The following is a 25,537-nucleotide window of genomic DNA, read 5'->3' as shown; positions in this document are numbered from 1 at the left end:
CATATACCCTGTAATCGCCAGAGTAAAGTTGAATTCTATAATTTTGTTGATTAATATTAACAACCATTTCTACTGATTTACTCCAACTCTGAAGCAATCAATAATTTTTGCCTTTTGTCGGCTTTATAGAATATGCCCAATCATTCGTCAGTGATAAGTAATCATGCCGTTTCCTTTATCTGTTACCCTTATTCCGTTATTGAGGGGCCAACACCCCGATCCAGCAGTTTTTCAACATCGTATCGACGTTCACCCACGGGTGGTACTTCATGAATAGCGTGGTGCCGTCACGACCAGCGCCCTTCATGATCTCGTCCGCCCCGCCGGGGTGGAAATTGATATACGGGGTAATATTGTATACCTTGTTATTGATGATGGTCCAGGCGTCGTCTTTAGTACGGTGCTGTTTCACTTCTTCCTTAGTGACTCGCGTATATTGAGGTGGTAACGGCTGGTCTCCGCGGAGCCTGGGGCCCTGTTCTCGCTGGAGATTGGCCCAGTCCAACGGCAGGTGGCCTGGCTCAAGCGCCACTTTGGCTCGGGCCCGGCCGGGGACGGCGGCCCGCTGGGCCAGCCCGGGCATGGGGAAGAGACTGTTAGGCATATGCGCACCACCACCAGTAGGGTACCGTTAAAGACCCTGACAGAAAAGTAAAAAAATATGAAGAAATGCATTTCAATTAAGGGTCTTTGGTTTTTGATTCAAACTGTTTTAATGAGAATAATGGATTTTACATTACTTGGTGATAAAATGGTACTCGACATAATTGGAACTGATCCCATTAATAACCATATTTCATTGATAGTCTCCTTGACATTGATAATGTTGAGGTGATTGTACAGCTTACATTACGCAGGTGTGGTGATTGCCATTTCTGAAAAGAGTTTGACACCACTGTAGGTTGATTGTCATCGACTAATTGAGTAACCGAGGGTTCACCACCAAATGACGATAAATACCACCAATACTTCTCCATTCTCCATCAAGACAATCATGGCCGCTCAACAACAATCCAACAACCAAACTCCTAAGGACAACTACTCGCTCGAAAAGGACTTCCGCTTCTTCGACTTGTGCGTCATTGTCTAAGTTATACATACTTTAATGAATGTGTCCTTATCCAATTTACTGTAGCCTATTTCGAACATGAAATAATTACTGATCTGATCTAAAGTTCAAATTGAACGGAAATCACATAATAGTCGTATGAATGCTTGCTTAAGGGTGGTTTTCCTTAGTGATCCTTTAATGATTTTTTACAGTTGGTGCGGCTGCAAAATTGCCACCCGCACAGCACTCACACACTTCTATCCAAATCATGGCGCTGGTGGCGGCACTTGCCCGGACCCAGCAGTTCTGGTGGTTTATTCTGCACGTGCTCTCGGTGCTCTTCTATGCCGTGTACCAATTGCTGTCGATATTCGGGCTGGCGGTGCTGGCCCTTGCCTACTATCGGTACTGCCTCGTGATGGTGATCACCACCTATTTCATCGTTCTTGTCCAGCAAAAGCTGAAACGAGGAGTCAAACAGCTTGTGGCCAATACCAATTTCCAGTACTTTACGTTGGCGGCAGTGTTCTACTTGGCGTCGCTCGTTATTGGTCCCGTTAATGGTGCTCTTTTTTCCTATATGATTTTCCTGGTATTTCACATTATCAGTTATTTCCAACGTCACCTTGTTGATTTCATTGGTACCTTGCCTCAACAGCAACAGCTTAGCTCTCGCGTCGGGGCGTGGCTTGAAGAGAACCAGCCCAGGGGTCAAATCATGGCGGCCACCGCCGAACTCTTTTTGGTGATGACGCTGTTGAATCCGATTGTGGTGATGCCGATCGTGTTTGTCAATTTGGTGGCAGGCCGTTGGCAAGTGGGATTGGCGTACTTATTGTGTTTTGCGGCTCTGGTGGTGTTCCTCAAATTAAGATGGAATGAGAGCCCCTATACGAAACAAGTGGTGTCGATGTACGACGCTAAGATCGGTCTGTTTGTGCAAAGATTCCCTCCAGTGGCTAACTTCTACTATAAAGTTAGGGATACCGTGGTGAAGGTATTGGCTCCAATCACGGTTACCGTACCGAAACGGTCACCGAGAGAACAAGTGCAAGACTCGTTGAGGGACGCTTCTACTCGAGGTACCACCCTGGGCACCTCCCGTTAATTATATAGTAAATAAACAGTAATTAATTATTATGGTGTTGCCGGAACTTTCTTCCGACGCCGGAACATTACTTCCGACGCCGCTCCGCAGTTACACCACCCCCGCACTCGCTCTGACCTGTCGCCGACGACGAATGTTCATCAGACCCTACCGCTTACTCCTGTCCACCGCTCGCAGAATGGCTCAAGAATTCAACGTGATTGTCTACGATAAACCCGGCACCGACCGCACCCAAGTGAGACCGCAACACGTGGCGGCGATCCCCGCTACCGTCAACTCGGGTATCGTCAAACTGGCGGGTGCCATCTACCAGGACGAGGCCCGGACGAAGTTTGCCGGCTCTACCTTCCACTTGGTGGCGGAAAACAAGCAAGCGGTGCTTGATTTCTTGAAGCAGGACATCTATGCTAAGGAAGGCATCTGGGACTTGGACAACGTCGTGATTAACCCCGTGGGCATCGCCGTGAGATTACCCAAGCAAATGGACGGCGTGGAAGCGTCGTTGTACAAGATTTAAGCTACAATGGTCAATTGCTATATAGTGATACACAGAAACTTGTGATTGATGATAATTCCAGGAGTAGTGTGAGACTAATGCGACAATTGTCAGTGCTATAGGTGCCATCACCAAGAAATGGCCCAGCATTGGGAGTTGTAGAATGACTTACCATTATTATATGAGAGTGGTCTCAATATTTCGAGTACCTACCATGTTTTCATGATTCATCCACTAGTCATTTGAAAGTATGGACCTTCTTAATAGCGATACCGATTTAAGATGATCTTGAAGTCACAAACTTTTAGTTATAATTCTTTGAACATTCATTTTTCTGAAGTCTAACAAATCAAATACATCAGAAACCAAGTCCCAATGTATTCGAGTGATTACTCTGTTACCCTCTGTCTTTGCGACGCGTCGTCGCGTGCCCCTCTGGTGGCGCATTTTTCACCCTGCGAGCGACCCTTACCGTATAGCCTACTCAAAGTTTACCCTGTTCCCCTTGTCATGCCCATCGACTATATTCTGAGTCTAGTGCTTGACGGGCCGGAAAACACCGCTGGCTGGAACCTTATCAAGAAGTATGGCCCCCCGTTAGCCGTCGCTGGTGCGGCTAAATGGTACTTTGGCGGTACTCCCAATACTTTTGACCGCGACGTCAACGGCAAAGTATACCTCATTACCGGGGGTACGCTGGGTTTGGGGGCCCAAATCGCCTACGAACTCGCCGTAAAGGGAGCCCAAATCGTGTTTCTTGTGCGGCTGCTAACGGATCTGTGGACGGTAGAGTTCATCGACGATCTCCGCCAGCGAGCGAACAATTTCATGATTTACGCCGAAGAATGCGACCTTGCCGACCTCCACAGCGTCCGGTTGTTTGCTACCAAATGGTTAGACAATCAGCCGCCGCGGAGACTCGACGGAGTGGTGTGCTGCGCTGCTGAATGTATCCCCTACGGTAGTGACCGTCAAAGCACTGCTAACGGCATTGAACGTCAATTAGGGGTGAATTATGTGGGCCACTACCACTTGCTTACCCTTTTAGCCCCCGCTCTTAGGGTACAACCGCCTGATCGTGATGTCCGTATTGTCCTCGCTACTTGTGCCACTCACCTGATTGGTAGTGTAGTGCTTGACGATTTATGGTACCAGAAACGCCCCTACCCAAAACGACTGCCGTGGCAAGTATACGGCACCTCCAAACTCTACCTTGGTCTCTTTGCTCAGGAATTTCAGAGGCAATTGGACAACTATGAACGCAAAGATAAGACTCCGTGCAACGTGCGGATCAACATGGCCAACCCGGGGATCATGCGCAGTGCGCTGACGCGACGGTTCATCAGTGTCGGCACCATCTGGGGGCTTTTCCTCTACCTTTTGCTCTACCCGATTTGGTGGTTCTTCTTTAAACTGGCGTCTCAGGGCGCTCAGCTGTTTATGTTTGCCCTCTGGGCTCCGTTCCTCCGGCAAATACCAGGGGGACAATTGATTCAGGAGTGTAAAGTGGTCACCGAGAAGCGCAGCGAATACGACAACGAAAACCTACAAAAGAAGCTATTTGACCTTACCGCCAAACATATCGAGGAGTTGGAAAAGGCCGCCGCCGTCGAAAGAAACCGCGCTAACAAAAACGGGAAAAAGAAACCCCAGACTGATCTTGCCCAGAAGCCAGCTTCGGAGGCGGAACTCATGGACAAAATCGACCAGATCCGGGCTCTGTTGAACATGGGAGCCACTCAATCCAAGACTACTAAAGATGACCCGCTACCGTTATTCCCTCTGGACGCCGAGCTTGTGGAAGCAGTGGGGGGTAAAGGCACCCCGCGCAAGCGCAAATGACGTATCGGGCAATACATATATTTCTAGCACGTCACCGCTAGTTTTCTTTTTTTTATATATAGGAGTACTTAACAGGTTTTGGCAGCTTTATTTCCCTAGATCACACCCCGCGTCCGTTTGCACCCCTCTCTCCCCGCTGACGTCACCAACAGCAATCACCGACAAAAGAAAAACATAACAACCTTTAGCGAGACCAGGTTCAAACAAAAGTAAATTTGATTATTTAGTAAATCATGTTAGTGGTTTCATAGTTGTTTCACTGACTGTACAGGCCAAATCATGTACCCTCTACTGCTACACTAGCAGTACTACATGGCGCAGGCCGCAAGCGTGATCTGGAGTGGTGGAGTACCTGTCTGCAGGCACTATGGCGGCATTTTCCTGCGGGGCCACAAAGTTAAGCGCGGTCTCCGAGACGGAATTAGAACGGATAAAAAAAAAAAAAAAAACAACAGATAGGGGTACTGGAATAGGAGATATTGTAGTGTTATGATTACAAATCGAAGAGGAGCTACACCTGACTAGTGCTGAGAGCAGTATCCCCTTAATCATTGCTAGCAACGGGTTTCTTTTGGGCCTTCGCGAGTGCTTTTGTTTGAAGCAATTGTTGAGGTGATGGCCTGCATGCGCACACCCGCCTCTAACCATCGAAAAAAAAAAAAATTGGCATCCGATATATATACGGCCACACCCCCTGTTGGTTATCAGAAAAACAACACATACACATTCGGCACAGTTGTCCTTTGGCGGGTTTCTCCGTTTGCATCATATCATCCACCCACGGCATCCCCCATACCCAATGATCATGAGACCATTCATGTCCAACCTGGGGTTGTTCATCTTGACCCCGGCGTTCCTCATCGCCGCCGACTTTGTCGCCCTGAAGTTTGGCCCGCAAACTCTGAAGAAGCTTGTCCCCACCAAGCCGGTGCTGCTCCAACGAGGCCTGCTTCAACACTACGACAAGTGGTACCTGGACAGACGCTTTTAAAGCCCCCACCCTCAATTTTTTGTAACGAGAAGCTTTTGACGAATAACATGATTTTGCATCGGGCAAGGCAGCGGTTGTCAAATCCCTCACGACCCGCACCTTAGCCTCTACCCCTCCATTGATGAATTTTTTAACTAGCATTTTTTAAGCAGCATATGATCTACTTTTTTTACATATATATATTCATAATGGCATATTTCATATTTGGCATGGTTGGTCGCACTACCCAAAATGGATGGCCAAGCGGGATTTTATTGATTCGCTCCTCCTGCATATAAGATTACGGTAATCTCCGGGAGAGCGGGGCAATTTTTTCCTCAGTTTGCTTTTTTCGCAAATACAGTGGCATTTCCCATCCGCTCATCTTTTTTCCTCTCCCCTCATCATTGCTTTCTTTCAAAGTAGACTTGATTTATTGAAGCGCTATAGTGTATAATAGCTGTTGGTGACGATTTACGAGCCGTGTTTATTTTTGAAGGGTGTGATCTCTATGAGATCATGCTACATTTGGTCTTTAGGCCGATCTCTATAACTCCGACGTCGGAGTACTTTTGATGTCAGGGCCTCTGTTAAAATGATGTCATGAGTCATCTGGAAAAGTTATTTTGGCGTTTCGTATTTCTGCAGGTACACGCATATTTGCGAGAGATGTCAAACACTCGAAATTGCGCTTTCTCATTTTTGCAGATACTGAATACAACTTTTTCTCAAACTAAAAGTGGTGTCGTATGTTATTCAACTCATTAAAGACGTGTGGCTTGTGTGCTAGTGATTTAGGGCGGGCAGTCAATGGAGACTCACGCTACAGGATAATTTCGCTCGCTAAGCGAACTGAACCTGTTGATTTAACATGCCATACTAATGAGTAGTTCCAATGGTGACAATTGAGAGCACATTTGCTGAGAAATGCCTATGCAAACATTACTTACTTTTCAAATGTTGCGGTTTTGACTCTGGAATCAGGGTTGAGCACGTGCGTTTAGGATGCCGCTAGCTGCATTTGTACCTAAATCAAGGCAAACTTTCCAGGAAACATCGATTAGAACGTCATAAATCAAGCAAACTCTCTTGCTATGATTTGTGTGTTTGGTTCTAACATTTCACACAACTCGTCTCCACACCTATAGCCCAATGCTCTCCTTTCCCAGGAATTTCACAAAATCATATTAGTGTACGGTTCTATTGTTAATTGAAATCACAAACAGGAAGACAATACTGATGGTCCGATGCAGGATGACATTTCCACCAAAGTATACGAAAGGAAGCTTCAGTGTCTAATTCAGTAAAACTATTGGAGGATGGTGTCAACTCTTAGCTTGGTGCTGCTCTGCGGTTTAGCGTCGGCGTGAGTGATTCCCTCGGAGCCGCTTGATCTTTTGTCATTGGACAAACGAGCCAACGATGGGATTATTGCCAACGATGTCAATATCCAAGGGTTCACGTACTATATGGATGTCAAGGTTGGTTCTGAGCGTAAGGTGTTTAACCCTGTATCACATGGTTCCCTGAAAACTATGGTTGGGTGTATCAATCGAAAACACTTGTCAACACTTCAGAACCCTTTCACGTTCAATAAATTAGCTCATTCCTGAAAACTGGGTACTTTGTCGAAGACACACTTGCGTTCACTTAAGGCTCCACCGATTAGGATTTCAAATTCGGCGTGATTGACAACGTCAAAGGAGTAGATGGAATTGTCGGGTTGTCACAGTGGAATGCACCATTTGCTTAGTATATTCCTGAGTGGGCGAGAAAGTATGTGAGTTTATCCAATTAGCTCAAGGAATCCGGCGCCATTGACCATACAATTGTGAACTTCTACTACAGTACCAAGCAAGGTAAGGGGAAAGTAATCGTCGGGGGCTACGACCAAAGCAAAGTGGGCTCCGAATGAAGCGTCCACTCCGACCCGGGTACTTTCAGGGTACCTGTGACCAATGTCACCACCAGCGGCGTCACTACCCTGATTTCGGCGACTACCCCATTGTTGCTGACACTGGAGCCGGCCATTGCCGTCTTCCCCAAGCGACCATAGAACCCATCGCTGCCATGTACACCAATGTGAGAAGAAACGGACCTGCCTTTGAGGTTGATTGTAATGTTCCCGATAGTCTGTTTCAGCTTGGCTTTGGCGATTTGATCTTAAACATTCCGTTGAAGGACTTCCTCATGCCTCACGATGCAAACGCCAAAACTTGTGAAATAGGGGCGATTGTGGCCGAGAAAGCGGGCAACAGTACCCTTATTGGCGGTGCCATCCTCAACCATGTGATCTCCATCTTTGACCACGATAATAAGTTGGTGTAAGTGGCCAACTATAAGGAGACCGAGGAAGAGGACATCGTCAAACCTGAGTAAATGTTAACTTGAAAGATGTCAATAGTTGAAAATACAATACACACAAACTCCATCGTAGCTAAAGTAGACAATTGGATGAGTACATGCTGTGCTTATGTCGGTGATTTCCAATGAGATAACTAACGGATGCTGCTCAGTAAGGATTTGCAACTATATCCACCCTGGGTTTTCGAGAATCAGACACGCGAAACATGTAGATGAATACTGTGTCGACGCTTCCAACAACCTTAAAACCTGCGTAATAACCAAGGGAACCCTCGTAGCTACTACACTTGGTGATTAGTTGCGAATTCAACGGGGTCAAATAAGTGCAACTGGGTATAGTCATCGACCACCACGGTTTGCTCGACGACCATGTGATACAACGGCGCGTCCCAATAGTACGTGTGACCATGCCAGGTCCGATACCACTCCATATACTCAATCCACACGTTATTGGTGCGAATAAAGTATAACTTGAATAGAAAAGCATAAGCCGCTACCAAGTTTAGCCAACTGAGAGCAAGTGAGTGTTGGGCATACACGAGATCCCACATTTCCATCTTCATCGTCACGAAATAGTGGTAATAGTAATGAGGATTTTCCGATAAGGTAGTCCGGTACACGTGGGGCTCAAAGCTGCTGAATGCATATCTGATTGTACTTAGGTCGTTCTCCGATCCTAGCTCAGTGGCATGGCCATCAATGTACTCTACTATGCGAGCGAGAAATGGGAGTGTCAGGGTGTGGTTCTCGTCAAAGGTGGGGAGCCTATATGCAAACGGCAGTCCCTGCAAAAGTGGAAGCAACACATTGTTTGTCCTGAGGTAGCGGATACTGTATGAAATGAAATCGTGACCGCCTCTAGTGAAATCGACAAGAGGGCACGTGCCTGCTGGTTTACATCCCAATATTGAGAGCAAAAACAATAGTGCCACCATGAGTATCTTCGCCTCGGTCTGCGTAATCGTATGGTCAAGCACTTTCCCCATCAACCGCGTGGTTTCTTGGAGCAAGTATTGGTACAGGTTTACCGCCAAGTTGTAGATTTTCGCAATTGACAATTCCAGGCCGTCGTCAACGGGGGCATCGTACATGATGTACTGGTGGTTATGACGGCTCAAAATGATCATTCCCAGAAACGCGTAGAGGCCCAGACGGATAGAGTCCAGCGAGCCATATAATGCCGCTCTTCGTTCACTCCAGATATCCATTCGCGGCGAGTTACCGCTGGCGGCGTGGTGACTCATCCCCCACTCCATTAAGCTCCGGACAAGCGTAATCTCGATCGACGACATCGCCCGCTTGCTAGGGAGGAGGGCATGGATCTCCGTCCACAAAATGGAGCGGGGTATATCAGCGAGACTAGACACGAGCAGCGAGAGGAGTGCCTTCTCTTGATCGGACAAATCGACCCCTGGATGGCCGTCATTGCTAGTTTTCACGAGTTCAAGCAGATTTGAAGTATCTTGGGGTATTTGTCCATTTGGTAGTTGACCATCTTCCCATATATCCAGAATCTCCGACAATAAGGGTTCAAGTGGCTGTTGGCCTTCAGAAGGTTCAACTGGAGGATATTTCAGAGAGTTTTGGGCGGTCTCGTTGCGGGCAGGCGTCCACCGTAGCGCAGTTGACGTCGACGTTAGGTATACACACTCGACGTTGCGGGAAGCACAGTACTCACAAGGATGCTGGAAGTCACACTGGCGTTAGTCACATAAACAAGCTCATTTGGTCAGTTTTCTTTCCACTTACTTTGATTCGTAGCCGGCGGCAGCTCTCACATTTGGGCAAGGTGGGGCGCACCATGGCGCGTCAGGAACCATACAACATTGAAGGGGTGGTAGTCTACAGGTTTGCTAAAAATTGAAATTTCATGGAAAAGTAAGTTTGAGGAAGTTTGATCAATGGTTACGCTTTTGTGGTTGATTTGACTTGAGGTCGATGCTGTCGTTAGGTGTCATACCAAGGTGGTACACGTGTGGGGTCGTTTAAATGTACTCCTCACGGAGTCATATTATTTTTGTCTGAGTCAGTCGTTTCTCTATTGTTGAACACAATAATCAATCCAACACAGTTTCCAGCCTCAGGAGGATTGACTCGGGACCACCAGGTGCAAGTGGGCGCCACATACGCAATAGGGGTGTCATAGACAATGGCCACTAGCAAGGGGTTATTTGCTACCAAACAGACGCTTGCCACATTGGAATTAGTCCTAGCATAGTCCGTGCATTAAACGGTCGTTCTCGAAACCTTCGTATACACCGGTTGGTGTATAATTTATGTGACAATGAAATCAAGGTGCCAATTTCAAAATCGGATATGAAAGCAGGGAATGGGGATACAAAGATTTCACTTTATCCTGTTGAATTGACGTCTCGGTTGAAATTACATGTACTAAACCAAGGGAAGGTGACCCGCTTTGTGCTATTGCAACCACCACTTTGTGAAGCTTTTGGCCTGGGCCCTCCATTGTCTATGACGCAGGGTGGGTTGAACTTGACTCTGAGAATCGGGGATTTTCGGGCTATATAATGGCCACCGAACATGAACCATTATTTCAACAATCATGATGTGGTTACTGCTTATTGCGGTAGCGTCGGCGTTGGTGGTTCCTGCCGAACCCCTCGACAAGAGACACCCTGAGGGGATCGTCACCGGCGATGTCAGTATTTCCGACCAGTTTTATTACCATATGCAAGTGAAGGTTGGCTCTCAAGGACACTCGCTTAACCCCATCCCCGACACCGGTTCCCACGAGTCGTGGTTCCCCAATTACGACGACTGGGCGTCCCAATCGACATCGCTCAAGAACCTTACCCTGCCATTTACGGCAGGCTACGTTTCCTCCTCCTACAGTGGGTACTGGGTCACCGACTCGGTCACTTTGGCTGATGGCACCACTGACGGTCTCCAATTTGGCGTCGTCGGGAAGGCAGGAAGCATCTTCGAACAGGGTATGATCGGCCTTTCACGGTGGTCGGGAGGTGACCACGACACGTTTCCGTACCACTTGAAGAACACGGGGGTCATCGATCGCGGGGTGGCCTCGCTATACTACTCCACCGATAAGCAGAAGGGGAAGTTTATTTTTGGTGGCTACGACCAAGCGAAGGTGGCGTCAGCCTGGAGTACTCACTCTGACCCGACAACGTTCAAAGTGCCCATCACAAACGTCACCACCAACGGCGTAACCCATTACCCTGACTTTGGCGACTTCCCCATCGTTGTGGATACTGGTGCTGGCACTTCGTGGATTCCTGAGGCGATCATCGACCCGATTGCGCAGTTGTACAAGAACCCTCAACGGTCAGGATCCATCTATACGGTGAGTTGTGACATTCCTGACACCCTGTTCCAGCTTGGGTTTGGTGATTTGATCTTGGATATCCCGCTCAAGGACTTTGTCAGGCTTCACAAGGAAGGGGACACTTCGTGTATCTTGGCTGCTCTTGCCTCTGAAAGAACCAGCAGTAACATCACTCTCATTGGCGGGGCAATTCTCAACCAGGTGGTGACGCTTTTCGATTACGATAACGGCGTGATCTCAGTGGCTAACTATAAGGAAACCGATGAAGAAAACATCGTTATTCCAAAATAAACTACGATATTATGTTTTGAAATAAAAATCTAGCAATAAAATAAGGTATATCAATCATTTATGGTGTAATCGGACAAATAGAATCAGGATGAGAGGCCAAAAGACGGAAAACCTACACTTGGTCCGCTATCTCGTAAAAGTACTGAACCCACAAAAACCCGTAGAGGTCCCTTGGCCCAGTTGGTTAAGGCGTGGTGCTAATAACGCCAAGATCAGCGGTTCGATCCCGCTAGGGACCATTCTTTTTGCACCACACACATTTGAACTAGCTATACGTTGATACCATACCATTCAAATCACTAATAGCTGCCATTTTCTTGTAGTAGTCTTAGCGGTCGGAGTTTGGTGATGGTCTCATATATCCGCTATATACAGTCCGCTACCCTCCCCACACTTTCGCACCTTATATAAATTACAACTGTCTCCCCTCACCAACCCTCACCAATTATCCACCAATATGTCTGCCAAGTCCTGCGCCCAGTGTCTCTTCTGCAAGATCATCAAAGGCGAGATCCCGTCGCTGAAGCTCATCGAGACGCCATTGACCTACTCGTTCCTCGACATCATGCCCACGGCCGAGGCCCACTGCCTCATTATCCCCAAGTACCACGGGGCCAAATTGCACAACATCCCCGACGAGTACTTGGCTGACCTTTTGCCTGTGGTCAAGAAATTGACGAAAGTGGTGGGTTTAGACGATAACGATACCCCGGAAGGCACTGGCTACAACGTGTTGCAAAACAACGGCAGAATTGCCCACCAACAAGTGGACCACGTGCACTTCCACTTAATTCCTAAGGTGGATGATGAAACCGGGTTGGGCGTCGGCTGGCCCGCCCAGGAAACCGACTTTGACAAGTTGGGCCAGGTGCACAAGAAGTTATTGGCGAGAATCGAGGCGTTGGAATTGGAAAACAAGTTGTAAGCAACTTACAACTTAGCCTTAAGCCAATGATGCAAATTAAGTTTATGCCAGTTAACGACCGAAAGAAATGGCAAGTATTGGAGGGAGAGACGCCATAGAGGGAGAGATGCCATTGAGGGAGAAATGTCATGGTGTTTGATTGGAGTGATGAAGAACTGCCTCGTGGGTATGTTTATTAATGTAACGGGAGGGGATAAAGTGTATGATGCAATCTAGAATACGGCACCAAAGAACCCTCCCACGTAGCCCATGATGTAGCTCGAGAAGAAGGTGATTGCCTGGGCGCCAAAGGGGAAGTAGCTCACCACGTAGTACACCACCGCCACCAACTCGATGGCACTGGATATGATCACTAGCACCGTCAGTTTTAGCACTAGCGCTGACCATACCGTCATGACCACCAGGCCAAAATAGATGGCGGTAAACGGTATTCTCAGCGCCGAAAGCAAGTGTTTGGTATAGGCCACGGGACCTGATAACACGCCAAACAGTACGATAAATAGTAACGACCCCATCGTCCACAACATGGCGAATTTCGTCGGCCGTAGCGCAAGCACGGGGAACATGAACACGCAGAGGACGAAACAGAGGGTCAGGGCGGCGAGACAGGCGCCGAACCCTATGAGCCGGTCGACGCGGCCAAGCTGAAACCACCCGGGCTCCTCAGGCTGGGTCTGGCCCAGATACAGCGGCAACTGAGTGTATAAGTTGCCCACCCCCAGTCGCACGTAATCGGTCCATTCTGCGAGCACTGGTTGCGGTCCCGATGTGGTATTGGTGGCAGCAGCACTCAGCCGCTGGCTCCAGTTGGCAAACAGCTGGCGGAAGTTGGTTTCCGCGGACATAGGCGTAGCCTTTAAGTGTGAGATATGAGAATTGGTGGGGAGTGCGGAGTTGCTGGTTGAGAGCCCGAATTCGTGATCATCACCCCCCAGTGGTAAGGAAGCCTTACTTAGCAACCACCACCTCGAAATATAAACAACGAGTGATACGGCCGTTTTACTAATTGAGTTCAAAACAATTTTGGAATTGTGAGCAATTTTGTTTGCCGTTTTCACATGACAATTGTCCTACGGGTAACACCGCGTGGTTCGTACGGTTGGTGGTTTTCATAGTACGAATAAACAGCCCCTCTCAAATTCAATGAAGTAGACTACCAGTTTCAAACCTAGTATTAAACAGTTTGGTTCAGAATTCAAATAATTAGTATATGTCAATGACTTATTTAAAGAATACGTGTGTTCACTATTTATAGCCATCATCACATCCTTCAAACAAAACACTCCACCCAATTCATTGAAAAATACCAACAACAACAACAAAAAAAAAACAATGCTTCATCGCCACACTTCTAACGTATTTCAAATGTATAACTCAAAGTCTATCAAATGCTATAATGTTAATGTGGCGTCTCCGCAATTGATCCTGCACTTGCCTCCACCCGCGGTCCTGCACCTGGGTCCAGCGAAAAAATGCCCGCACACCTCTACCCCGCACTCGCCCAAACCCTCGACCAAATACACCCCCACCCGTTTGCTTAGCCCCCTCCCCCTCCCACCACTGCCCGCGCCACACCCGTCAGCCATGGAGGAGTTTCTTAGAGACAGTCCGCGGGACGGCCACGACTTCCAGTTGCACGTGCAGGAGTTCCTGCCCCACGACGCTGCGTCGCCACCCTACCAGGACCCGTTGTTTGACTTTGACACCACCGCCACCGCCGCCGCGGAGCCGTTTACTCAAGAATTTGACCCCGAGCCTCACAATTTGGACGAATTGATCCTGCCCAACCACTTGTACCAGACGATTCTGCCCCAGCAGGCGGTGCTGGCGGCGCCGGCCAACTTGAGCCTGCCCCAGTACTTTCTGCCCCCCGCGAAAACCCACGTGCCCCAAATGGGGTCAATGGGGTCAATGGGGTCGATGCAACCCCAACCAAATTATAACCAGTACAATCAGCCGCCGCAGCCGCAGGAAATGACGCCGTCGGCGACGATCCCCATCAATAACCCCATGGCCTACCAGCAGATGCACTCGTTCAACCTGATCCTGGAGACCCAGCTGTTCCTGCCGGGAGGGCTGTACTTGCTGCCCCAGACGATTATCAGCCCCAACCTCGATAATTTGGACCATTTGAGGCTGCCGACGTTCGCGCTGCCCATCAGAATGCTGACGCTGGTGAAACAGGAACCGTTGCTCAGTCCACCGCCGAGCTCGCTGATGGCGTTGCTGCTGCTGGTACCGTTGCTGGGCCCCGATCCGGTTTCCACTGCCGATACTCGCCTGCTTTCAAAGGAAGAGAAAATGAAACGGCGGCGTGAGTTTCATAATGCCGTCGAACGCCGTCGGCGTGACTTGATTAAGGAGAAAATTAAAGAGTTGGGAGTATTGGTGCCGCCGCTGATGCTCTCGCCGCAATTGTGTGCGATGCAAGTGCTCTCGCAACTGACAAACCCCGAGATCACCGAGATGGTGCTGCAAGCGAAAGTTAAGGAAACTAAGCCAAATAAGGCGACGATATTGAACAAGCTGGTCGAATACATCAACCACTTGAAGTACGTGTTGGAACAGCAGGAGCGCGAGCGGGCCCGGCTCCAGCAACAGATCGACGCCCTCCTGCAAGGGCAGGACTATACCCAGTTCAACCCCGACGAGTTCTTTTCCGACATGGTGCTGAGCCAGTTTTCTGATACTACTGGCGATATCGAACGGTTTTTTTAATTCTTGCTTATAGACCATTTTCCGCCTCCTTTTTTCTTTTGTTTCTTCTTGGGTGTATTACTACTACTTATTATTGTCCCCGGGGCCGCCAATAGAATGAATGATAATCATGAATCTAATGCTAAACGAAATGAAATTATCAAGACTGAATTCTATCAGTTCTTTATATGGAACGATGACGTAATTGAATTGTCAGAGCGACAACCACTTGTAAGTTCGTCTCGTCAATCTCAGTTTTGAGGAGATGACACTGCATTCGTTTGCTTTACCGTTCACTCAAATTACAATCTCTTGTGTTCGTCAATGCATTTGTTATCAGCAGTATTTAGCCATTGTGACCCATGACACCAGTAATCTCTAATATAAAGCCAAATTGCCTTCAGATTGTTAGTTCCTAAAATACATGATATTCACGAATACAACGTCTATACGATGATTAACACTTTTGAGTCATCAACGGCCAGCGCTTCAAGCAGACGGAAAACAGATAGACCCCTCTAACGTTAGCCTTATTCACTAAGGGGTTTTCTAAGGCAATGGTTGATATTGTCAAAGTAAGTATCAATTTGAAGATCATATTGTTCCCGAATTTATCTTCTGAGACCGATATTACACCCGTCCAAGAGAGACATGGTCAAGTGGGTATCAAGTCTCACTCGACCATCATTATAGTCGTCAATGTGGCGGAACATTTGTAAGAGTCTCACGGTCACGTAAGACGCTTCAGTAAGAGCAAATTGCTGTCCCAAACAGATCCGGGGCCCACCGTTAAACGGTAAATAGGCCCACCCCAATTTACGAGTCTCAGGTTCAAACCACCGCTCGGGACGGAACTCTTCAGCATCCTCACCGTAGTATTTAGGGTCACGGTGCATCGAGTATACTTGGTACAGTACCAGTGATCCTTTGGGGACGAACACGGGTTTATCACCATTAACTCCACCGCCTCGGGGGAGGGTAGTATCCTCTTCCACGCGACGACTATTACTGGGGACAGAAGGGTAAAGTCTCAACGTCTCGTTGATCACTGCCTTCAAGTATTCGCATTGTTTCAACAGTTCAAAGGTGATATCGTCGACGTGAGCGTCTTCGCCTTCACCAAATACTGAGACCACTTCGTCTCTAAGCTTAGCAAACACCTTAGGATAACGAGCAAGCTCATGGAAAAGAAACAGAAGCAAGCCGGCAGTGGTGTCTCTACCGGCCAAAAGGATATTAAGAGCCTGATCTCTAAGCACTTGCGGGTCCCGAGTGTGTTTAGCCAACTCGTACAAAAACGTATAGTTACCCAGGGAATTCTTTTCCAATTCTTCCGGCAGCAACTTGAGGACGCTGTTGACGTAAAAGTCGGTAAACTGGTGGATTTGGCGGCTCAGTTCGGTAAATTCCGATGGTTTACATAACCAAAACAATTTGTTTAACCCGGCTCTTTTAGCGAGCACTCGTTGCAGGTAGCCAAACAGGTCGGCGAAGCGGTCTCTCCCAGGGACATCAAGGGGAGGCGTAGCTCCGATTTTAGCTTCTTGTAACAGCCCCACCGTTTGGCCAAAGAGGAATTCGGTAGCGGCATCAAGCGTCAATTTAAAGAAGAGTTCCTGGATATCGATTTCGCCACCATCAGCCAAATCAATGTGGCGAGCGAGCATTTGCACGTGAGGCTCCAACAGGCGAACGTGGGCCACTTGTTCTCTGGCAAACTGAGGGCGTAGCATCGTTCTCAGGTGTTTCCACCCGTTACCGTCTAGCGTGAAAATACCGTCACCAAGCAACGGGAAGAACTGAGCGTGACGTAATCCCAATGAGAACTGAGGAAATTGAGTCAGGAGAATGGCCTTGATGTTTTCTGGGTCGCGGGTGACGATAATATCGGAACCGGCCACGGGGAGCTTAATCGTCGAACTGCCATATTTTTGGTAGCGGGCGAGGGCGTGGCGAGGAAGACGGCCTTCCTTAATCGCCTGAGTCACTTTAAACATGTTTTGAAAGCCTAGGGCGTGGTCATTGGCGTAGGCTCGGGGGTCAGCCGCCTGAGGGAACCGGCGCCGGCGCCGGGCCATATTGAGCCTGGTGATGACGACATAGGCGACAATGAGTGTCGCAAGCACTGCCAAAACGTTCATAGCACAAAAACACAACAAATAGGAGGATATTTGGGATATGGGCGTGGGGATATATAGGTGTATTTGTGGGTGCGGGGCGAGGGACGTATCGTATCCTTTTTGGAGAGACGAGGCGCGGTGACGTCATCGGGTACGTGGCCACCAGCGAACAGTATAAAAAAAAGAATAAGGTTTACGCGGAAGCTGAGATTGGCTGATAGTAAAGCTGAAACACTTTGAACTCAGCTGGCAACTTCGCTCTAGATGGTCATTGTCAGTGTCGTCTGGGGCGATGAGCATCGTGACACAATCGCGGATTGAGGCATTCGTGGCGGGGTAGGTAGGGTCGCCTCGCCAGGGTTCGATTCCCGGCAATGGAAATTTTCACATGGAAATTTGGTAATCGCCGAATGAATATCGCCACTCGTACTCGTACTCGTATAAAGCTTAAGTGTACTGATAAGCTCTCAGTTCAGACTATCAATTAGCAACTGATGATTTGTACTCCACTCAGTCAACACAAATTATAGGAGAATTGACTGACGATGGCAAAATACCAGTTAATCTGTATTGATCGCGAGCAGATTGATAATGCTTGGATTGCGGTTAGAATCGGCGCTGAGGCTCGTGTTTGGTGCATTGGGGTCGTAGTGTACAACCACAGTACCACGTCGTAAAGTCCCGGAGAAGGGACGACACCAGATCGTAGTACCTTATCCATTAAACATTCATCATCGTTGGTGCAGCTGAGACAAACTCCTAAATCACGGGGTATGACATTTATCTCGGCGTCTGCTTTATTTCCTCGATGTCCACCAGCCGAGGTTCTTCAAGCATTAAAATACATCTGTTTTAAAATGTGAATATTGGATCATATTTATGGTACGTCCTCGGTCATGTGGCTGTGGTGTACGCTGTAAATGTGCCCTGTACAACCTGGGTGGCTAGTGCATTTTTATTATCCTAGACCTAAGATGGGCCAATTCTTCGACTACATCTATAATTGCCCATATGGGAACCGTTTTCAGATCTTCGAAAAAATCATCTCACCGTACGACTAAACGCTTGCTTTCTCAAAGCTACCCTAAATGCCGTGTGACGAATTGACCATTTGCCGGTGCCATTACGTAAAAAACGCCGTTGGCCCTGGCCTTGCTGCCGTTTTACGTAACCGTTGGATTTGTGGCTCACGGTGGATTGGCGCAAACAGGGCCTTCTGTGGCTCTGTAGGCCCTTGCCGTTGGATCGGGGTGCCGCAGACGGCCTGCATCGGCCATTATCCTAATTTAGTCATCGCCGCGGGTCCATCACGTGGGTCGACCCTCGAGCAAACGGCGACGCCACGTTTGTGGCCACAAGCCTCACAGATCCGAGCTGTCCGCTTTGTCCCACAAAATCCCCTCCTCGGTGGACTGCGGTGCATTCCGATGACCAGATATCGGAGGCCTAGTTGGAGAATTTCACACGATTGCTCATCGTCACGAGAAAATGAAAAAAAGGGGCATGTATGCACTCGGTAAAATCGTGCCATCTCGTTTATCCTTCATGAGGGGTGGGCCAGTTTCTTGGTGATTAGCCTATCTTGTCCATCAGAGGTCACAAGCGTCTGAGCCATGGCCGGAAGCGGCGGGAGTACTACCTTCGATGTCCTTTCGGTGACAAGTCCACAGAGGCATGAGAACACCACACAATACGCCGGTGACAAATACGCGATTACATTAGCGAATGTCTGTTGGGAGATCATCGTCGACGCAAGAAAAACAATGCAAATGGCCACAAGCGGCTAAAGTAGGCGCGGGATGCGTCCTGCACCATGCCTGTACCCGGTACGCATGTCGCCTGTGATATAATGGGAATCGACGCGTCGGCATGGAACGGAGCCCCACGCGTCGCCGTGTCGTATATATGCCCCCGGCGCCCCTTAGACCCCCTTTCCCCAGGTCGAAGATAATCGTAGCCTAATCAAGGTAAAAAACACGATTTTTCTTTTTGCTAAGATAATGAAGCCACTTACGGAGATAGTCGCGTAGTTTAAAGGGGACAATAGTCAACAAAAACGTGGGGTAGCTGATCCCCAAAAGCCTTGATCCCGGCTAGGGGGCGTACCAGGTGACGTCAACCTTGTCGCCTGGCTTAATCGCGGCGGCCTTGATAATTTTTGGGAGATCAGGGACCATATCGAACCCATTGTCATCGACGACGACATGGGTAGGCGTCAGAACCACCACCGCTTTCGTGGGTTTATTAGTCGTGAGTTTGATGATGCCGTCCTCGACCTTGGTGGTGACTTTAATCCCTGAAAAATGGAGGTACTTTAACGGTTGCGGCCAGTCAAAGCTACTGGCAAGTTCCGTACTACTTTGGAATAATTGCAAATGAACCAATACTGAATCGGAAGGTAACTTGTACTCAGTGAGCTCGGTCGCCTGGTTGGGTAAAAGCGTCACTTTAAACTTCTTTGAATCGACGACTTTACCTGAATTGATATCAAGACTTTGAATGACCAAATTTGCCTTTTTGATCGACACTGAAGTCATGTTGACTCCCCATATTTCACAATTACTCCCATCGTCTCCTCTTAAACTTCCAAGGGTAATTGGCTGACACTCTCGCTTGATGGCATAATAAGCCAATTTCGGTATTCCCTTGAAATCAATAATCAGCCACAGCGTTGCTGGCCAACAATCGTTTAGTTGCCACACCAAGCCTCCACCACAGCTACGGTGACGCCAGCGCCGCCTCCAATGCTTAAACGCCATTCCCAAGCACTCTGCTTGCATTAGTTGTGTAGCAAATACCCACAGTGCCATATCGAGACAATCCACCCGTAGATTCTCAAAGACGTAGCGACTAAGCCGACTTACAAAGCCAAACGCCTTATTGTGATGTTCCACGAGCCTCAGCTGAGGGTACCATTGGCGTTTATCAGTGATACAATCTTGTAAAGTATTAGCGGAGGGGAGGGCTTCCATACCGAATTCGGAGACAAACCGGCCGCCAAGCTTATACCAGTGTTGGTACGGTTCCTGAGTACCATGCCACACGTTCCACTGGTGTAGATCTCCTCGTAGAGGGTCGCTTGTGGGGTAATCTCCACTCCATGGCGAACCCGGATGATAGGGGACAGTAGGCAAATACTTAGCCATTTGCTGAGGAAATACAACTTCATATAATTGACGAGCAGGGAAATTTGTATTGGTATAGTCTCCTGAGTGATTGTGGCGGTCCCACTCCAATTTGAATTGTTCTGCGATCTGGTAGTCTTCGTTGTTACCAGCAAACACGAGCAAACACGGATGGTTTCGCATCCGTTTTAAGTTGCAAACAACTTCAGCAGTGACATTTTCAATAAACTCAGGGTAGGCTGGGTACTGGCCACAGGCAAAGGGGAAATCGTGCCACACCAAAATCCCCTGGCGATCGCACTCGCTGAGAAAGTAATCCGAAGCGTAGAGCCCACCTCCCCAGACCCGTAAGCAATTTTGACCGCCATTTTCTGCCAATTGTATGAGATTTTTGACTGTGTCGTCTGTCACTTTTGTGGGGGATGAGTGAGGGGGGATCCAATTTGCACCCTGGATGAAGATGGGCTTGCTGTTTACCTTGAAGTAGAATGATTCACCGTCTTCATCTGGTAATGGATCCTGAATGAGCTCCACTGTTCGTATCCCAAATTTGACCGTACGACTGATGCCGGTTCCAGGGATGGTGACAATCACCGTATAGAGCGATGCCAGTCCTGACCCTGACGGCCACCACAACTGAGGCAGACTTATATTAATCAGTTGCCTAGGTGCTGATGACCTTGAAAACACCACTGTGTCTCCATTTGGGTCCAATATCTCACACTGCCATTCCTTACAAATGACCAATTCCACCGTAATCGACACCTCCGCCGTGTTCTCAGTGATACTATCAGTGGAAACATATACATCACTAATCGCCTGATTGTACGCTTCGTAGCGTATTGGCTTATAAGGCCCGCACAGAATGAGCCTTGGCCCCCAGTCCCATCCGTACTGGTACTGTGCTTTCCTCACGTATAGCCGCAGCAGCTCGCCATTGGAGAATTTACCAATAAAGTGTTCCTTTTCCAATTGTTTCCCCTTAAGTAGTGCCTGATGGAACACGATCCGAAGCGAATTTGTCCCACTGATCAATATGTCGGGTGTAAGGGGTATGATGTAAGTAATAAACATGTTTTCTGTCGTGGCCACCTTAGTGTCATTGACGTAGATGGTAGTGAACGTATCAAGCCCTTCACATATCAATTGGTGGTACTGTAAGGAGATATCGGTCACGGTGAAGGTGGCAGCGTACTCCCACTCTCGGTCGGCAACCCATTGTACATGGAGCTCATTATCGTCGATAAACGGGTCGGGTATTTCTCGTTGATGAATCAAATCAGGGTAGATCTCGGCTACTTCTCCCCCGAGACTCGCGTGCCATTTGGTAGACCCCAATTCGCGGAAGCGCCAGCCACTGACGGTGGTCATTTAGATAAGGCATCGAAGGGCGCGCACGCACCGCACCTTAAGCGACTGCGAGAGAGTACGCCGCGTCAGCAGACCAAGCGTACTGAGTTCAATGAACAACCTCTACTGGGAATAAATTGACCATGCCGAATTAATGATGCCCTTTCAAAGTTGAAAAACTTGAAGATTACCAAGACATAAATCGCAGCATTGTTATAGCATTGACATCAATATTAGTGAAAACCAATACCTAGACATTGAATGCTTTAGGATCTGTTGACGATGGATTTATCGGGGTGGTAATTGCATCGGACTCGTGTCCCGATTGGGGACTCTTCGCGGTCGTCGTCAAGCTGGTAGTGGTGGTAGTGAGGGCCGATCGCGGTGACAACGGCAACTGGTTTCAACCAACCACCAAAAACAACTAAATTAAATATAGGAAAATACGACCGTGTGAAATACAATGGAACCACAAAATCACCTCGTTTGTTTCGAATCAAATATGGTTCGTTCTTTGACTATGTCTGAACCTTAATTCCATAAACTATTGGTTCGCAGCCCTGGGTAAACAAAACAAAATCTGGTGGTGCGTGGCTTCCCCACCCCACTCAGCCCCACCACCCAACATTTCCCAGTACCCCCCCTCGATGACCCGCCTCAGTGAAAATTGAAAAAACCAAAAAAAGCTAAAAAAAAAAAAGACTATTCTAGCCCTGATACGTTTTAACGTTAAATATGACAACTCGATTTGCTCAATAGGAGGAAATTAATGTCGCTCGTTTGTGGTCTGTTTGAGTGTGCTCTGCGCCACCGGGCTGATGGGCCCATCTTCTTTCTTTTGGCTCTTATCTGTTGGTAGGTAGTAGTAGTAGTGGGAGGCAGGGCCCCATAACCCACCACCACTGTCTGCCGGGGCTGTCAACACCTTATCGCTGGCGCAGGTCGCCTTTCCCGTTGGCACCGCGTGTGTGTGTATGGAGGCGATAAGGTGTGCGGACATGTATCTCCGCGCATATACTACTAACTAGCGACGATCGCTGCCGCGCTACCATGTCCACCCCGCCGCCACCACGATACGGGGCCGCCGCACCGGCGTCGACGCCACTGCGGGCCGCCGCTAGCGGGCGGCGTGCATCAATCGCAGTGTCGCCTTAGTAAAAGTGGGGGGCAGCATCTCCCGCTCGTTTCAGCTTACGTTTCCAATACCGTGTGTCGCTGATGTAGTCGTTTTATGTTGTCGTCGTGCCTGCCGGCTTACGTGGGTTCGGGTCACACTACTCTCGCCACAGTGGACACAATATACGGTTCCGCGAACCCCTATCTGAGATTTTCGCCAGGAATTATTATTTCCGTGATAATCGCCCGAGCTGAGTCAAGACGCACGATGACTTAATTATACAAGAAAAAAAAAAGATGAGGAAGTCCGTCCACCGCGGTAACGCCAGACCAGCTCCAACCAGACCACAGTCGTACTAATATAATAATGACGATGTTGAAACCGAAGACACGCTTCAGAAGATGTTAGTGGGGTCACAACACCCCACTATTAACCGCCACACTCCCCCCCGCCACCGTTTCGAGGAATTGTCTCACAATCATCTCCCCCTCTTCTCCCTCGTTTGCTAATATAATGCTTGCTCATCAGGGTCGTGTTGGCAATTGTTATAATTATTTTTTAACTCTCTCACTAATACACACTGACTCCCACTCCGAGTCGCACTTTTTCGCGGCACCACGGTGCTCAACCTTTTCCCTGTTCTTTTCTTTTTTCGATGCTCCGAAGAAAATATTTTTATCTGCATTTGAGCTATTTGTAGCCCTGGCCTTTTACTGATCATGCACCTCCCCTCACCCCGAAAATTTATAAATTTATATAACCGCGCGCTGTCGCCCCCTCCCCCTTCGAGATATCGCCATCTAAACAACCACACCCACAACAACCCACCCCGTCGTCTCGGATATCCGTTTGCGGACCCCCCTTTGAAAAAGCCAACTCTTTCAATTCGAAACAAGGCTAAACTGCATGGTCTACACCGCCACCGAGATTGTTGTGAGGCCGCCACTGGCGCTGCCACTGGCGCTGCCACTGCCCTTGCCCATGGCGGCTTCAGCGCCAAAAGCGCCCCTGGCTCCATCCAAAGCCCAACCCAAATACCCTGCCATCACCACTACTAAGACTACCATGGCTTCGGAGTACACGTTACAGCCGCCGCTGCCCCTCATCCGCAAGAAGTCAGGTGATATCGTCAAGCTGCTGTTGAAGCTCTCGCTGTTGGCGCGCCTGGCGCTGACGCCGCACTTGCCCCAGCGCAAACTGGTCAAGTTTGCCGACCGTTTAACCAACGTCCGCATGTTCGACGGGCTGCAGCTGCCCCAGACGGTGCTGACGCCGTTGCACCTGCCCCAGCTGGAGTTTGACGTTGAATACATCGCCGGCGCCCACACCGCCGACTACTTTGGCCTGCCGTCGAGCGCTCCCCGACTGGCTCTGTTTGAATTCCAACTGGACTCCGACCTGGACGAAGATACTGCCGCCAAGTACGATATCGACTTCACTACGATGACACGCCCTCACCAGTACTTTTACCAGCAATTGGGCAACCCCAGTGGCGCCGGCGCCACCACTGCTACCACTGGCGCTCTGCGCGCCGCGGCGCCCGTCTACATGCACTCGGCGCAACTCAGCGCCGATAACCACTTTGTCGGCCTTGTTGACGTCGCCAATATCGCCTTTGAAAAGTTTATCGAGGTTAAAATGACCCTGGACAACTGGCGCACCACGTTACTGATCCAACTGACGTCTCCCTTGGTCTCTTACGTGAAGCCGCTTGGCGACGGGCTGCGCGACCAGTTCAAATTTACCATCCCCATCGACGGCTTGGTCAAAGGACAGCAGCTGGTGACGTTAGAATTGTGCTGCAAGTACGCCGCCGCCGGTAAAGTGTTCTGGGATAACAACCACGGCCAGAACTATACCGTGGTGCTTAAGCGCCAGCCGTCATCGCGCAAACTGTCGCTGTCACTGTCGCCGCAACGCAAGAAGATAGTCCCCGTGGTTGACGATGAACCCGTGGTCCCTATGGCTCCCAGACGCAAGCTGGAGTTCTCCAAATACAACTTTGACGTCCAGCGCCCCCCGTTAAAGCTGCTGCACTCGCTGCCGGACTTTTTCGCCGGTACTACTCCCACTACTCCTGGCGCCACCAATAAGCCGCGTTATTCGCGCCAGTACCGCGACAAACAGCTGGCGGAAGTGCCGCGCCTGGACGCGTTCGCCAAGTTGAGCTACACCGACTTGCTCGCCCAGTTCTGCTTCTCCGGAGGCGCCCTGGCACCAGCGCCGGCGCTGGCGCCGAAACTGGCGGCGAACGCCCCTACGACCACTAGCACCCCTACTACTGCTGGCTCCCCTACGACGAGCGCTAGCGCTGCCGGCGCCATCAAGGCGCCCACTCCCATCAAGGCGGTGTCGCCGCCTCACCCCCACACCACCACCACCACCACCACCATTGACCACCCGCCGCTGCCGCGCAAGCTCGCGCCGTGCCGTCCGCTGACGGCGGCGACGTTGCACGCGTTGGGCGACGAGATCCATATTTAGCATTTTCACCCGTTTTACGAATAGTGGAGACTAATACTAAGTCTCTCTCATTTTTTAACCACAATCAAGCACATTATGGTTTATTGCGATAGTTTGGCGTAGAAGAGAAACGCCTTGGGTTTTTTGTTTATATAGGGTTTATAGGATAATGATAATCTTGACACATTATGGTACAGGTTTTGAAACAGGCACTTCAGGCACTAGAGCCTGTCAGAGGTTTGACGCCGTGGTTGACGTCCGGTTTCGGCTCGACCGGGACCAAATGCCCCGTACATCTCCGCGCGGGACGCAAA

The 25,537-nt window shown here is 49.1% G+C and overlaps 13 protein-coding genes across 13 annotated transcripts; 8 read left to right on the top strand and 5 right to left on the bottom strand. All coding sequences in view use genetic code 12, as the record gives it.

Annotated features, from left to right (window-relative positions):
* Positions 1 to 196: 196 nt before the first annotated feature.
* Positions 197 to 604, bottom strand: DIURU_005163 (uncharacterized protein; the record flags this gene model as incomplete). Its single annotated transcript, XM_034158115.1, has 1 exon — positions 197 to 604. The coding sequence occupies one exon, from the start codon at positions 602 to 604 to the stop codon at positions 197 to 199; it is 408 nt and encodes a 135-aa protein (XP_034010039.1).
* Positions 605 to 1,319: 715 nt separating this feature from the next.
* Positions 1,320 to 2,159, top strand: DIURU_005162 (uncharacterized protein; the record flags this gene model as incomplete). Its single annotated transcript, XM_034158114.1, has 1 exon — positions 1,320 to 2,159. One exon carries the CDS (start codon positions 1,320 to 1,322, stop codon positions 2,157 to 2,159), a length of 840 nt encoding a protein of 279 aa, XP_034010038.1.
* A 133-nt stretch (positions 2,160 to 2,292) lies between these two features.
* OFR1 (Ofr1p) lies at positions 2,293 to 2,676 on the top strand (the record flags this gene model as incomplete). Its single annotated transcript, XM_034158113.1, has 1 exon — positions 2,293 to 2,676. One exon carries the CDS (start codon positions 2,293 to 2,295, stop codon positions 2,674 to 2,676), a length of 384 nt encoding a protein of 127 aa, XP_034010037.1.
* A 489-nt stretch (positions 2,677 to 3,165) lies between these two features.
* Positions 3,166 to 4,497, top strand: DIURU_005160 (putative oxidoreductase; the record flags this gene model as incomplete). The annotated part of the gene is made up of 1 exon (XM_034158112.1): positions 3,166 to 4,497. One exon carries the CDS (start codon positions 3,166 to 3,168, stop codon positions 4,495 to 4,497), a length of 1,332 nt encoding a protein of 443 aa, XP_034010036.1.
* A 2,881-nt stretch (positions 4,498 to 7,378) lies between these two features.
* Positions 7,379 to 7,795, top strand: DIURU_005159 (uncharacterized protein; the record flags this gene model as incomplete). The annotated part of the gene is made up of 1 exon (XM_034158110.1): positions 7,379 to 7,795. One exon carries the CDS (start codon positions 7,379 to 7,381, stop codon positions 7,793 to 7,795), a length of 417 nt encoding a protein of 138 aa, XP_034010035.1.
* A 317-nt stretch (positions 7,796 to 8,112) lies between these two features.
* On the bottom strand, positions 8,113 to 9,039 carry DIURU_005158 (uncharacterized protein; the record flags this gene model as incomplete). The annotated part of the gene is made up of 1 exon (XM_034158109.1): positions 8,113 to 9,039. One exon carries the CDS (start codon positions 9,037 to 9,039, stop codon positions 8,113 to 8,115), a length of 927 nt encoding a protein of 308 aa, XP_034010034.1.
* Positions 9,040 to 10,394: 1,355 nt separating this feature from the next.
* Positions 10,395 to 11,426, top strand: DIURU_005157 (uncharacterized protein; the record flags this gene model as incomplete). Its single annotated transcript, XM_034158108.1, has 1 exon — positions 10,395 to 11,426. One exon carries the CDS (start codon positions 10,395 to 10,397, stop codon positions 11,424 to 11,426), a length of 1,032 nt encoding a protein of 343 aa, XP_034010033.1.
* Positions 11,427 to 11,883: 457 nt separating this feature from the next.
* Positions 11,884 to 12,351, top strand: DIURU_005156 (HIT family protein; the record flags this gene model as incomplete). Its single annotated transcript, XM_034158107.1, has 1 exon — positions 11,884 to 12,351. The coding sequence occupies one exon, from the start codon at positions 11,884 to 11,886 to the stop codon at positions 12,349 to 12,351; it is 468 nt and encodes a 155-aa protein (XP_034010032.1).
* A 212-nt stretch (positions 12,352 to 12,563) lies between these two features.
* SFT2 (Sft2p) lies at positions 12,564 to 13,196 on the bottom strand (the record flags this gene model as incomplete). Its single annotated transcript, XM_034158106.1, has 1 exon — positions 12,564 to 13,196. The coding sequence occupies one exon, from the start codon at positions 13,194 to 13,196 to the stop codon at positions 12,564 to 12,566; it is 633 nt and encodes a 210-aa protein (XP_034010031.1).
* Positions 13,197 to 13,935: 739 nt separating this feature from the next.
* Positions 13,936 to 15,069, top strand: DIURU_005154 (basic helix-loop-helix domain-containing protein; the record flags this gene model as incomplete). The annotated part of the gene is made up of 1 exon (XM_034158105.1): positions 13,936 to 15,069. The coding sequence occupies one exon, from the start codon at positions 13,936 to 13,938 to the stop codon at positions 15,067 to 15,069; it is 1,134 nt and encodes a 377-aa protein (XP_034010030.1).
* Positions 15,070 to 15,659: 590 nt separating this feature from the next.
* DIURU_005153 (cytochrome P450) lies at positions 15,660 to 17,189 on the bottom strand (the record flags this gene model as incomplete). Its single annotated transcript, XM_034158104.1, has 1 exon — positions 15,660 to 17,189. The coding sequence occupies one exon, from the start codon at positions 17,187 to 17,189 to the stop codon at positions 15,660 to 15,662; it is 1,530 nt and encodes a 509-aa protein (XP_034010029.1).
* Positions 17,190 to 19,261: 2,072 nt separating this feature from the next.
* DIURU_005152 (uncharacterized protein) lies at positions 19,262 to 21,664 on the bottom strand (the record flags this gene model as incomplete). The annotated part of the gene is made up of 1 exon (XM_034158103.1): positions 19,262 to 21,664. One exon carries the CDS (start codon positions 21,662 to 21,664, stop codon positions 19,262 to 19,264), a length of 2,403 nt encoding a protein of 800 aa, XP_034010028.1.
* Positions 21,665 to 23,666: 2,002 nt separating this feature from the next.
* On the top strand, positions 23,667 to 25,244 carry GAC1 (protein phosphatase regulator; the record flags this gene model as incomplete). The annotated part of the gene is made up of 1 exon (XM_034158102.1): positions 23,667 to 25,244. One exon carries the CDS (start codon positions 23,667 to 23,669, stop codon positions 25,242 to 25,244), a length of 1,578 nt encoding a protein of 525 aa, XP_034010027.1.
* Positions 25,245 to 25,537: the final 293 nt, after the last annotated feature.

Source organism: Diutina rugosa (genome assembly GCF_008704595.1).
Source record: "Diutina rugosa strain CBS 613 chromosome Unknown scaffold36_size135536, whole genome shotgun sequence".
NCBI lineage: Eukaryota > Fungi > Ascomycota > Pichiomycetes > Serinales > Debaryomycetaceae > Diutina > Diutina rugosa.
This window is presented reverse-complemented; position numbering and strand designations above follow the sequence as displayed.